At 39.1% G+C, this 14,499-nt stretch overlaps 1 protein-coding gene and 1 long non-coding RNA gene across 2 annotated transcripts in view; one reads left to right on the forward strand and one right to left on the reverse strand.

Annotated features, from left to right (window-relative positions):
- Positions 1–14,287, forward strand: part of kcnk3a (potassium channel, subfamily K, member 3a) — a 58,675-nt gene extending 44,388 nt beyond the window's left edge. Inside the window, exon 2 of the mRNA XM_041805883.1 lies at positions 10,178–14,287. Coding sequence (XP_041661817.1) covers positions 10,178–11,097 — 920 coding nt within the window. The 3' untranslated portion in view covers positions 11,098–14,287. The remainder of the gene's footprint in view (positions 1–10,177) is intronic.
- LOC121521731 overlaps positions 2,788–14,499 on the reverse strand; it is a 42,789-nt gene continuing 31,077 nt past the window's right edge. Inside the window, exon 2 of the long non-coding RNA XR_005992884.1 lies at positions 2,788–3,068. This is a non-coding gene — a long non-coding RNA (uncharacterized LOC121521731). The remainder of the gene's footprint in view (positions 3,069–14,499) is intronic.

Raw genomic sequence — 14,499 nt, forward strand, 5'->3', positions numbered from 1 at the left:
AAATCATGAATGTCTTTATTTTGTTCCTCGAATCTTTGCTTTCAAACACAGGGACATAACACAGCAGCTGTCAGAAGAGTCTGGTGGGTCAAATCTGAACAGAGTAATGGAAGGAGGAGGAAAGCAGAGCTTCGTGTGAGTGCCTGAATAAACAATCACGGGGTCGTTTGGAGTTTGAGGTGTCTGTGACGGAGAATTGATGGAGGTCTGTGAGGCCATGTTTCAGACAGAGATGAGACAAAACTCATGGGAAATACAGGATAAAAGCTGATTTCTTTATGCAACATCTTTGGGTGTTATCCAAAGTGGACAAGAGTTACAGTTTGTTGGGTCGTGTAATGGTCTCTTTGGTCAGATGAGATAAAAGCGAGCATGCTGGGAAGTGAAGTGGGCTGCTGGTCAAAGAAGACACTTGTACCAAACACGACATGATCAATATGCAGCAATGTGCAGCATTTTTGGCACCGCATAAACGCATTGAGCATGACATCGCACCACCTGTAGGAAAATCTAGGTTAACCATATACGGCTGAGTGTTATGATTGTGAGTAACACCTCTGAGCATGCTCAAGCTTTGCTGGAGGAGCTTGTTTACTAAAAACTAAAGTGATACAAGCTGACAGTCATCTCTGATGAAAACTATTACATTTTTTTCCCAATAATTATTTATCCATTTAAGTTTTATCAAGAAAAAGTTGATGAGTGTATTCTGAACTTAATTTGGTTTAAGGTGTTGTCTTTATTTAATATTGAGAAGTCATTTGAACCTGATGTCATAACTTTATCTTTTGGGCTTGCTACACACTAGACAACTTGATTTTAAAAACATGGGGGAACACAGATATAGGGGCAGTTGCAGTGATTTTTTAGGATTATGATCTCCTGAATGCACACACTAGACAGTTTGACCAGACCTTGAGACCAAAACCTGCCGTCTGTTGTAAAGACTTCAGTGAAAACTCCAAAGACACCAGATCTCATAGAAACTCACATGATCAAATGTGGCCTCTGAAGAGAAACAAACCTGGAGGATGACTGATGTCCTCAGGTTGTACAGGCATGCGTTTTGTTCTGCTGTGAAAAACAAAACACACTGAAAAGAAATCCTGACTAAGAAGACAGTACAGTTGTATTTATGTTTTACAACATCTGGTTGGTGACACACTACCCAGTAATGATGTTTCAAAGGGAATAATCTCAAATTCTGTTACACAGAAATCCAAATCGTGTTTAGTCTAAAGTTAGGAAAACACTCAGGAAACAGTCAAAATTGAGCACTGTTTATTTAAGACAGGATCATGGTGGCAGTGGGTCACTGGTGTTAAGTTGCCCTGCAGAGCTAATGTCAGCAGATTGTGATCATCTTTGCTGGTTAACCTCTACATACCTGTGATAAATGTCATCACTCACTGCTTTGGCCATATGCAACTATAACCTCTCTACATATAACAATATCCCCATTTTCTGGACCAAAATAGGGCTGAACCAGAGTTTCCACTAGACAGCACAGTCCCTGGACAATTGCTTTAGATAGCCAATTTGTGACCAATAACCTGCATGCAACTGCTATAAAACATAAAACAAAAACACATGATACAGCTTTATGTCTGCACTAAAACAGGACAGGAGTCACACTTTTAATCCAGATCCTGACCCAAGACGGAGGCAGTAGAAATGAAGCCTGACGGTGAACCTGTGTAATTGTCACCCTGTTATTACAACCCGGTTGACACGCATTACTCATGATTGGACCTTGGAAAAGACTAGTAAAAGATGCTCTTTCATTTGTCTTTGTGTAAGTTGTCTTAACAAAACTAATGAAAATCATAAGGTTTTCCTTACACCCATGAAGTTGCAAAATATATTCCTACGTTTAATACAAACACAAACAACAGTTCTTAGCTTCCCCATGAGCACCATTAACTCTAAGCCTGTTAGCACTTTAGCTGCTACCGTAAATTAGCACCAACAAATTGTCCAAACAACTAACCAGTGCTCAGTTAATTAGACACCACTTTAAAACTCCACATTACCAATGAAAATTTAGTGTTACATCAATTGTCTCATATCAGTCCTCATAAACTGATGATCTCATCTGTAACCTCCACTAAAGAAGTAAAATCCAACCACGTGGTTTATTTGGAGAAGTCCCGAAGAAAGACAAAAGCGTCCACTGTTGATAGTTCACTTACAGTCCTCCTCTCATCACTGGTCCTTCCCACGCTGCAGCTATTGTACAGATTAAACATCCACTGATGAAATTAGATGGTGTAGGAATCAATATGAATAACATATCTTCATTTATCTACTTTAATGACATTGGCAAATTGATTTGTTTTACTTGCAGCCTTGTAGGCAATCATTATCACGACTAAGGCTAAAATATTTTGGTAAAAAAAAAAAAAAAAAATCTACTTTTTTAGACTTAAACTCCAAATGCAATATGAGTTGTTGTATTGAAGGGAATGGTCATTTTATGCAATTCTTATTTTTAATGAGAAGAACATTTACAAAGCAGAATTGTCACACACATTTCAGGTTTAAAAAATGTGTGCAGCATCTGCGATTTAAAAATTGTAGGCCATATGGTGATTTAATCCTAATTTTGATTAATTTCCTAGCCTTAGTACAAACAGCCGCATTGTCAGTACCATTTAATCCCATTTTTTTCTTTAGTATATATGAGTCCAGTGGGTGCATTTTTATTAAGTCAGACTTATTTCAAAATAAAAGACCACAGTTTAAAACTTTGTGACTTATTCCCAAAGTAATGAACTCCATGAGATATCTTTTGTCATTAATCCTTTTTAATTATTCAAAGTCAGCAGAACCCAGTCAGCTACTGTTGACACCTCAACCCCTCAGTGTGGTGAAATCCTACACACCCACACATACCAGTTTGTGTACAGTGTCTCTCAGGCTGGTCTCCAGGGTGCAGAAACATCTGAGGACATCATCAGTCACCACTGAAGACTGTATAGAGACGCTGCCGCTACTGCTTCCAGCCTTTCTGTTACCACATCCTGAAGTTTCCTCTCTTGAGGCCTCAGAGACTCCATGGGGACTTCCTGTTGGATGGACTGTATGTGAATAAAACATGTCACATTTCATAATAAGATTTGTAATCCCTGTCCCTTTTGAGAGACTGTGGGACTGTGCTAGTTTCTGAGTTTATCTTTTGGTCGTTTGTTGGCATATTGTAAATACTCGAGTCATTTTTCCCCCTTATGCAGTGGTTCCAAAAGTGTCTCCTTTCTACAAAGCTCCTGAACTGATAAACACCGTCTCTCCTCTGAGGTGAGGTGATGCACTTGATGAATAGGCTGCTGTGCTCCTTATCTTGGTGGTGAGAACAAATTGTTCCTGGTAATCAATGAAAATTTAATCGAGTAACAAAGAACCAGAGTCCTTACAGGCACATTGTGCCAGTCTTTCATGTATTTTTAAAGCCTGTTTTTATCTCTGCCTAATTAGTAATTAGCACTGTAACTCCAGAGTAGGTACCTCAGTTCCTGCCATTCATCATGTCTTCTCATGTAAAAAGAGCAGGGTGGCATTAAGATAGAGTTTACACTGAGACTGCAGTTAGGCTGTTTTTAAAGCACTGGATAGTTTTTATGTCTCCCCTCTTGCATCTGTAGTGGATTTTCTAGGTTACTTTCCATCCTGTTCACAATGATGGACATCTTAGCACAACCTGAATATTTATCAAAGGGCCAACTTCAACTGGAACCTGGAACCTGTTTAATGTGTGTTAATGTGACTTCATCAAACATCCTTGAAAATTGAAGCGATAGAGAAAGTGTTCACTTGAGGCTGGCCCCAAAAGCCTAGTCATATTAACACCCTAAATTAAAATGACTAAAATGTAAACTTTGACAGCAGAAATAAGCATGTTAACATCCTAATATAAAAGAACAGATTTGGTCTGAATAGCTCAGGTATCTACTGGCATTTTTATAATCACTCATCTATTTAACAATAGTTAAGCTACTGCAGCAGGAAAGTTGCTGGTTTTTACTCATCTTAGCATCCTCCTGCATCTACAGTGATGGAAAATGAGGACACTACTGCTCTTTTGGATGTCATACATTACTCTTTAAAAAACTCAAACAATTCAGCTGACTTGTGATATCAAACATTTCACTTTTTTTACTGTTCTATTAAGATAATTTCTTTAACTTTTCTATCGGTAGCACATTCTTTTTTTCCGTGGATAAACTAATGCTAATACCTGCAATAAGTTTCATATTTTCTTTCTAAATAAAAACAGGTTGTTATCTAAAAAGGAAGTAAAGTACTCCAAGCTTCTCTTGCACAGAGAGAGCAACTTAACCCATTATAATTGTAAATGCTGTCAAATTAACCTGGGTTCACCGGACTTCAGTAAGGCATTTTGTTAATGCATTCTTGCATATTTCTTAATGAAGGCTTTCCACAGCAGCTATGTTAGCTGCTGGGTCATCTTCTCTCTGACATATACGACTCTGGCAGGGAGTTTTCAGGAAAATGTTCATACCCAGTCATGTCATGCTTTGGGTCGAGTGTCTTTTGGAGGTTTTTATATCCTGGCTTTTCGACAACATTGGGGTCATGTCTTTGGCAATGTGTTGTGTTACTGCTGCTGTAGTGTCATCATCATGCGGCATATGATTACCATATTTAGTGCGATGTCTTTCTTTTTAAATCTGAATCACTGCCAGATGAAATATTCATTGCTGTTTCCCCATTGTCTGGTGGTTTTTCTTCCTCCGCTATTCCATGCTTCTCTAACCTCTGTTAATACAAAAATGTGCATGCTCAGAAGAGAATTTTCTGGATGTGCAGGGGAGTGAGCACTCTGCTGTGAGACAGATGCTTTCAGGAACAATGGGAGAAGTAAAACTCTAGCAAAAAATGCACACTGACGGCTCAAAACTTCCACAATACTTATACTTGATGTTAGCAATATAGTCAATTATACATCAAGTGTGGCAAAAGCCGTGATACATCCAGTACACTCGATATCACCAAGCTCTAACATAAACTATGCAAAACAATATTTTTATTACTCCAAACTTTGTAAAAGAACAGCATAAACCAAACTTTAGAATATTCACAACTTGTATTATTTGAGTCTGAAAGAACAAGCATGTAAAATACATCTTTACTAGTTGGCAGAGTATTTACTGGTTGGTAGTATGGAGTTTCTTGCCTATAGAAAGCATTGACTCTCTTGGATGTTTTATCATTACCGATTTTATAAATCAATCATGGTCAATATAATTCAGCTTTTATGACAAAATAAAATTATTTAAAAAAAAAACAAACTTTAATGTCGAACAGTTGAGAGAGACTCTGAACATACAACTGTTGTCTGGGTTTTTCACCAGCCAAAGCTTTATGGGAGAGTGGCAAAAAGAAAGCCACTGTTGAAGAAAACTCGTGAATTCTGGACTAGAGTTCACCAAAAGGCATGTGGGAGACTCCATGATGAAGTGGGAGAAAGTTCTTTGTTCTGATGAGTTCAGACAAGACACTATGTTTGGCAACACCAAACACTGCACATCACCACAAACACACCATGCCCCACTGTGCAGCATAGTAATGGCAGCATCATGCTGTGGGAATGCTTCATTGCAGCCAGCCCTGGAAGGCTTGTAGAGGTAGAGGGTAAAATGAATGCTGAAAAATATAGTAAAATCTTATTCAGCCTGCAAGAGAACTACAGCTTGGAAGACTTATTTTCCAGCAACACAATGACCCGAAGCATGCAGAGAAAGCTACACAGAAATGGTTTAAAGACAACAAGGTGAATGTTCTTGAGTGGCAAAGTCAAAGCCCAGACCTCAATCCAAGAGAATTTGTGACTTGAAAATGGCTCAATGGCCAAATGGCCAAAAGTGAAGGGGGTGAAGATTTATGTCGTCACTAAGTATATTAAATAATAAACATCCAAGGGAAGAATACTCTGTATAGGCACTGTAAATCTATAACATTTGTTTTTGGATCTTTATTATGTCAGATTTTGTACATTCAATTGCACCCTGAAAAATGTATTAAATACGCCCTCTGCGCCAATTTAGATCTCTGTATATTGGAGTTTGAAGCTTATATGAAGACAAGTCCAATTTGATCTTACTGAATCTGACTTACATTAACAATACAAACCTACACTGCAAGGCTGTCACAGTTGCAAAGCCTCAATGCATTGTCAGACTTGGATAGCCTGTACACTACATAAAGAATACAATGAGCAGCATTAAAAGAGAATCTGCAAGTTTTAGAGTCACAAAAATAAATCTTTTCACTTTTGTCTGATAAAATCATAATTTGGAGCTTTTAAAATAGTCTAGAATCAAAAATTAATCTTTCATGAATGACAGCTTCTAAAGATGTCATGAGGGGCTATTTCTCCTCTGTCTGATGATTGGTTTTAATGCATTTAATTAGGACCATTAGCCTGTTGCTAGAGGCTTAAGCTTTGATGACTGAATGTGAATTAGGATTCCCAAATGAATGGCAGCATAGAGGAGGGAATAAGGGTTTAGAGTATGGTGCACCTGTGTTCTGTTGACATTTCCAAGCCTCCTCTGCTTGTTTGTTATGCCTAATTTGTCTTTCAGAGGCTATGGTGCTGTTTAATTGTCAATTTTTCTTTTGGATGATAATTACAGCATTCATTTTATGAGATAATTAGCTGCTGGTTTTTGAGAAGATGGCGCTCACTCTATATGTTGGCACAACCTTTGCACAAATTTATGGACTGAGCTGATTCAAGAGGGAGCCGTTTCCATGAAAAAAATGATGTCTCTTGAGTCTTTTTATCCAACTTGCCATAAAAAATGCACAAATGAATGTAGCTGTATGTGTGCAATGTTTATATCTCAGCTGCAGGCAGATGGTGCGAGTGCCTGGAATTTTTCAAATGTCAATCGAACCTCTTTTGCCCCTTATTTTTTCTCCTTTTTGAACAGTTAGATTGCACTTTTTCTCTGAGGGAAACAAAGCTGCTGAACCTGTTGGCTTCGGCCTGCAAGCCTGGCCCCTGTCTCGTGATAACTTTGTCACTTCTGTGGTGAGCAGGAGAGACTGAGGGAGGACGAGGTTGTCATGCAAGCCTCTCCACTCTCTCACACAGCGGCGGGACTGCTGGCCTTGTCGCCTCAGGCTCGTGCGTCTGCTGGTGACGAGCGTAGCTGTCACTCCAGTTGTCCCGATGTCTCGATAAGCTGCTCTCTGCTGTTAACAGATCCTGACAGGGCAGCAGCTCAGCGTCTGTGCTCACCTGGACAAACTGTACTGTTCTTATTGTACTGAAGGGTAAAAAGCGTGTACCTGACTTCAGCCAGTAATTGTAAGCATGTAATGAGAGGAATATAATTTGAAATGGCCGCTTTTGCAAGATTTGAGAAAGTGTTTTTTTTTTTTGTTTTTTTTAAAAGTAGTATTCAATCTTTCATCTCAGCTGCTGAAGCTTGAACTCATAGTCCTAGGTGTCTTGGTGGCCTCTCGCACTAATCTCTTTCTTGCACAGACACTCAGTATGTGATCAGACGCCCTGATCTTGGTTGATTTACACATGTACCTTCCTTCCTTCCACTTCTTGATGATGGATTTAACCTGGGCCTTGAAAGTATTTTTTGTATCCATCCCCTGACTTATATTTTTCTATAACCTTTTCTCTGAGTTGCTTGAAGTGTTCCTTTGTCTTCATGATGCAATGGTAGCCAGGAATACTGAAAACCACTGACTGGGCCTTCTAGACATGGGTGTCTTTATCAGGGTTCCTGCAGATCCTTAAAAAGTCTTAAAGTTTTAAATTTCACATTTGAAATTTAAGATCATAGAAAGTCTTAAAAAGTCTGAGTTTTACCACTGAGAGGTCTTAAATTTTAATAGGTTCATTGACTAAGACTTGTCCTTATCCAACCATTGTTTTTGAGCCAACCTCATTTGATTTGAAACATCTTCCTCCACAAATTTTTGCATGAATATTCTCTACAGTTCAGGGAATTCAGTTTTGGATGAACTAAATTTCCTGGGGGAGGAACCCAGACCCCTCTCTGATTTCTCCCTGACTCCTTGTTATCAAATGAAATCTGTACTGTTCAAAAACACTAGTCCAGTTGTCCAACATCTGGGCTACCAGGTTTCCCACTTAAAAATCCTTGCAGTCAATCTTTATTTTAACAGGTCTTCCCTGACAAAAAGCATTAGTCTGCTTTTTAACAGATAAACTGTTTGGACTCTGCACAGCACACCTGCACCTGTGTTATGAAGAATATCACCATACAACATATTAGTAGAGTAGAAGTATTTAAAGTGCCAGACAACATCAAATTTGGGTATCTATGGAAAAAATTCTTTATCTGATACCACGTGATATTTCAAAAAAATTTAAAAAATCAGCCCTGGTCTGCGATAAATCTCACACGCCTTTCATTTCTGACCATTTACTGTGCAAAAGTTGGTTTAATTTTTCCCAGGTTAGGTCTTAAATTTGGGGGGGAGGGTGGGGTATTTATGCAGTCTGTTATTTTACCTTAACTTTATTATATAATTGACAAAACTTTGTAGAAATCTGTTTTCACTTTATTATAAAAAAGTTTTTTTGGTATTTTCTTAAGCCAAATTATACTGACCATGATCAATTTATAAAATCAATAAAAGGATAAAACATCCAGGGGGGTGAATATTTTTTAAAGGCACTGTAATGTGGAGCATAAATGAGACTTCAGTTGTCAAAACTGACTTCAAACAAGATACTGTTGTAGCAAGTCAAGGCAGCGTTCCATACAGCAAATGGTTATGAAACATCAAACATCTACCCAGGATCCTATATTTGGTTGCAGCCTGAACAAACATTATTTTTAATGCCTGATATTACTTATTCTATCTGCTGCTTACTAGTTTGTGTTTATTGGACTTTATTCTGCCTCCATGATACATGTAAATGATGTGATTCTGTCTATGTGAGAATTAGGTGTGCTTATACCACGTACCCTGCCTTAGAAATATTTCAATTAAAAAGTTGAACTTTAAGAGAAGAAAAACATATTTTTCAATATTTCATATTTGATGGTAGGGGCATACTGGGGTGGTTGATGAAAAAAATTTCAAGGCACATCTACAGAAACCAAGGACATCTTTCAAATCATTCATTTGATCACGAATGAGTCATTTTTGGTAAAACTGACTGCAATAAATCCTCTCATGATCAGAACAAGTCCCCTTCAGTCATCTCTCTGTCACCAGAAATGGCATGAGTCTACAAAAAGGCAATGCTACTAAGACGCAAATGTGTCTCTGCTTGGCACAGGGTCAGGTTTTTCCCTCCACAAGAAGATACATCAACTTTAATGGCCCTCATTTTGGCGGCACATTTGGGAGAGCTCTAAACAGATTTGGCACCAGACAGACAGATGGCTCTATGGCACGGCTCAGTGTGACAATAAAACCAAAGCCCTGAGAATTAAATCAACTCTCACAGTAATTACATTCAAACTGTTGGTCAACCTTTTCCATTTGCTGATCTCTTTGTTATCACACACGTCATCTCACTGCTCCTGTGTGCAACAGGTCCACATGAAGGGGAATAAATTGTGGGCAGTAATGATGTTGCATGCAAGTGCACTTCATCCTTTGGGACCACAGGAAGAAGAAGATGATGTGAAAAGGGAAAAGGTTGATCCAGTCCCTCCCAGTGCAGTACATACTTAGTAACTATCATTTCTGAAGATGGTTATTGATAGGTGATGGACAAAGAGGGATTTAATCAAATAGACAAAATACAGGCAGATATTTGCAACTGTCCCAAGGCTTTTACATTTATTTGATCTGGAAAAAATGTAGAGGCCTACTTAGGTGCAAATGCACTCATTAGCTGGAGCCCTCCTTCAGGGAGCGATTGTCAATGAATTATTCAAGTTGTGTCTCCCATACCTGACATCAATATTCGGTCATTCCAGCTGCCACACTGCTGTGCATTCTCATCTTCAATTGTCGCTGTGAAATGAAGAGTCTCTGAATTTATCACAAGTGCTGCTCATCGAATACAAATCATTTCTATCTGTCTTGCCAAGGTTGGACTATCGCTCCCAGCCTCCGGCCTTCTTGTCCCGTCCCTTGTCCTGTTCTCTGTAGATTTAATTAGTTCTACTCCAGTAACCTGCTCCTTTCTCATTTCTCCCCTTAGGGTATGGCCATGCAGCCCCAAGTACCAATGGAGGGAAGGTGTTCTGCATGCTCTACGCCCTCCTGGGTATCCCGCTCACTTTGGTCATGTTCCAGAGCGTGGGCGAGCGGATCAACACCTTCGTCAGATACCTGCTCCACCGTTTAAAGAAGTGCCTTGGAATGAGGCGCACAGAGGTCTCCATGGTCAACATGGTAACTATCGGCTTCATATCCTGCATGAGCACTCTGTGCGTAGGCGCCCTGGCCTTCTCACACTTTGAAGGGTGGAGCTTCTTCCACGCCTACTACTACTGCTTCATCACACTTACCACCATCGGCTTTGGGGACTATGTGGCGCTGCAGAAGGATCATGCGCTTCAGACCAAGCCGGATTACGTGGCCTTCAGCTTCATCTACATCCTGACTGGCCTGGCTGTGATTGGGGCCTTCCTCAACTTAGCTGTGCTGAGGTTCATGACCATGAACGCAGAGGACGAGAAAAGAGATGCGGAGCAGAGGGCACTCCTCGCTCACAACGGTCAGGCAGGAGGACACATCCACTGCTCCCTGGATCCAGCCTCCACCTCCTCCACGCCATCCGGATGTGGCGGAGGAAGTGGAGTCGGAGGCAGTGGCGGAGGGGCGGCGAGCAGGGGTCTTCGTAACGTTTACGCTGAAGTTCTACACTTTCAATCCATGTGCTCCTGCCTTTGGTACAAGAGCAGAGAGAAGCTGCAATACTCCATACCCATGATCATCCCACGAGATCTATCGAACTCTGACACCTACATGGAGCAGGGGGAGGCTTTTTCTAACCCTCTGCACTCCAACGGCTGTGTGTGCAGCTTGCAGCGCCACTCAGGAATCAGCTCTGTTTCTACTGGCCTGCACAGCATCAACACATACAGGAGACTCAATAAACGCAGAAGCTCCATCTAGACCAAAAGGACCTAATGCTCCAAAGTCGAGTCCTACTAGTGTTCTTTGGGCAAACACTACTGTAACTCCTAAAGAGAGGAAGCAGTCCTGATGTTTGCTCCACTGAAGAGCCTGCAGGATCCAGACTAGTTGACTTCCATTAGCTGAGCCCAAACTGTTTAGGAATAACTTGTCACATCTCTGAGGAAAAAATGCTAATGGTTGCTTATGAAGAAGCATCTGTTTCACCAACTATGAAACTGTAGCTGTTGACAGACAAGGAAAACAAGCACCTCTGAATTCTAATATTAAACACCATAATATTGAACTCAGTTAATGATGGAGAAAAAGGGACAAAATACACTGTGAGACATGTTTTTAAAACAGACTGGGGTTGTAGTAACTGTAAATAATGCCCCTATTAGACATATTTTATTTACTATTCTTAAATGCGCTTTCCTTTCCAAAAAAGGTTCCTTAGTTGTAAGTATTGAACCCCCACCAGTGAAACAAAAATCTGTATATATTTGGACACTTCACTTCCAGGAGATGTCGAGGAAAAGCCTATTTTTTCAGTGAAACTTTTCAGGACTTTTTTCCTTTGTGTCTGTCACTGAAGTTCAGGTTCAAGCCAAACTTTCTGATCTGCTTCATCTTTGTCTTTCTATCAGAGTCATACTGATGGCATTGTAATGACTGATTGTGTTTATATTGACTGTGCAAGACTGGTTTGAATGTCTTTGTTAAGAATGGGACACTCAATAATTGGGGGGGATCAAACTTGTGACGGTGTCTCAGACCACTATAACTCCTATAAATCTTTTCAGACCTCGCTGTTGTATTTGATACTATCACTATAAATTTGTTATCCATGGTTTCTTCTTTTTTATCTGTTTCATTTACCTGCTGCTAAGATAGACTCTGTATAAGAGGTAGAAGTAGCCATCAAATGTCACCTGTTGGTTTATGGGATTCAAGCTGTAAGACTCAAGAAGTTTGGCATTTTAGCCCAAGCCATATAGTTGGTTGCCAGTAGTGTTCATAATTGGCAGAGAGGGTGGGTTAAGGAAGAAGGAGTTAGCAAAAGTTAGGTTTTTAACTAGCCTGTGGAGCTCAACAGTGTAGTTCTGGAAGTAAAATTCACATTAATTTTCTCCATAGTAGATTTGATAATTTGCCATAATGACTAACTTTGATTTCCTCAAGGTGAGGCATATGGAAATGGTTCTCAACATACATCATATTTGTCTGTATATGGCCCTCAGTGGAAAAGGTTTTGACACCCCTGAACTAATTCAGGGTGTAGCTTGGTTATCAAGGTGCATCTCGAAACTAAAGTATAAATTACCTCTTTTTAAAGTAACTGGCACACTGTACTTAGTGGTTAAACATTGCGCTCCATACAGAAGCTACAGCTGTAAAAGAGGCAGTCCCAAGTTTAGTTCCTGACCTCTGCCATTTACCTCACAAAAGTCTCCACTCTCATCCTTGTTTCTATCAACTACTGGTCTCTCTATAAAGACAAGATAAGTTTGCACAATAATCTCTGAGTTTTTTCTCTCACCATCTCCTACTTGTATCTCTACTGGTCAACAAGAGCATCCCAATTTGTTTTTGTCTCATCAAGTGGAATTGTCCCCTTCTATGTATTGATTTTTTACTGTATTGTGAGGTATAACTATACCACATTTTTCAGGAGTCTGTGCTAGCATCGTGCTAATCGCAAGGTTGCAACTGAGGCAGATCATGCTTTATCATGTTTTATGTGAATAAGAAAATAACATATAATGTGTAGATTGTGCTGAATTAAGGGAGATTAAACATGCTTAATTGCAAAAAAAGAAGAAAAATCTGTAATTAAAAGAAAGAATCAAGGTTGTAATTCAAGAGAGAAGTAGAGTCATTTTCTCATGGGCTGTATCCAAAACCAGATACTTTAACACTTTTCATACTAAATGTGGCATAAACAGAGTTTAAAGTACAATCCAAATTCATAATGTGCATTTTTGTGTATGTGAGAAATCTTTGCATGCACGCTAGATTGGACAGAATTTTTAAGTATGAAATGGGAGGCCACAGGTAGCACTAAAACCACTACAATGAATCGAAGCTCTCAGTTTGTTCAGTAGCTGGTCAGTCAACAAGCAGTATAAAACAAATATAAGAGTGCTTAAATATGTTTTAAATGTCAAATAAAGATCAAACAACTTTCTTATCCGCATTTTATTGAAATTTGTTGTCAAATTCCATTTACAAACAGTTATGCTAGCTTGTTGCACACTAACCAAGAAATATATCAATAATTAAACTGCGTGACACAGAGGACAGGCTTGAAAGTATGGTGGGATGTCACAGATAGCAGTCTGTATGTTTTAGTATGTAGCAGTAGTACTATATGGTTTCGGACACAGCCATGGACTGCCATATAATCAGATTTCTTTTTCCTACCAGAAGAGCTGCCCCCTGCTGGTCATTAGCAAAAATGCAAGGTACTGATGCTATCAAACCCAATCCGTTTGTAGACCAGGCTACATTCACCTCAATTACAGTTTGTTGTTGCTGGTTATACGCTTTAATAGAGCACAACTTTACTCTTATAGTATCAAAGAGAATGAAAGCTCACCATCATAGAGATTCATATCTTTCTCACTGCTGCACCTTAGAAAACTGTTGTACATGCTTTAGGACACTGGAATTCAGTGAACTATTTTATTAGTGCTTTTATTAAATGTATCATGTTTTGTTTTTAAGTTATATGCCCTGCATAATTCTTTCTTGTGTAATCAGTTTGACATGTTTGTCAATATATGTTACTTTGTGTTACATTAACAATAACTGCAGTAAAATTAAATAATAAATGGCCTCAGAGTTTGCACCTCAAGCACTTAGGGGGGTTGTTGCTCCAGCCCCAAACACACTTGATTCAGCCAACTGAGGTCTTTAAGCAGATTTTGCTTTGGTTTCAGACCTTTTGAAGGGGTTTTACTACATAGTCTTTATTTATTTTTCGTTTTATTTTTCTAGGTCAATTTTACAGTGTCATTATATATATTACAGTCATTAAATTCATTACAGTCACAATTCAACTTTTTTTTCTCCACTGGAACTTTTTAATGATTGCAATATGTCTGTTAACATCATTCAGCGTCTCTAATGAAAGAGGGACTGCAGTCGACTATGTGTGTGACTATACATTAACTATATGTTTTTCCTTCAGTCATAATAAATATTATTTAAATTTCAAAACAACAAACGATTAGTTTGAGTGTTCATTTTAATTTGGTTTGTTTTTAAAGAAGTGTTGAACACTTGGCATTTTTTTCAGCTGTACACTGAAGTATCTGACTGAACTATGATAAAACACATCAATGCTGCTGTTGTTTCTGACATTTGCACCAAACTGATAAAAATCCGCATATTATG

This window comes from Cheilinus undulatus, linkage group 14 (genome assembly GCF_018320785.1).
Source record: "Cheilinus undulatus linkage group 14, ASM1832078v1, whole genome shotgun sequence".
In the NCBI taxonomy this organism is placed as follows: domain Eukaryota; kingdom Metazoa; phylum Chordata; class Actinopteri; order Labriformes; family Labridae; genus Cheilinus; species Cheilinus undulatus.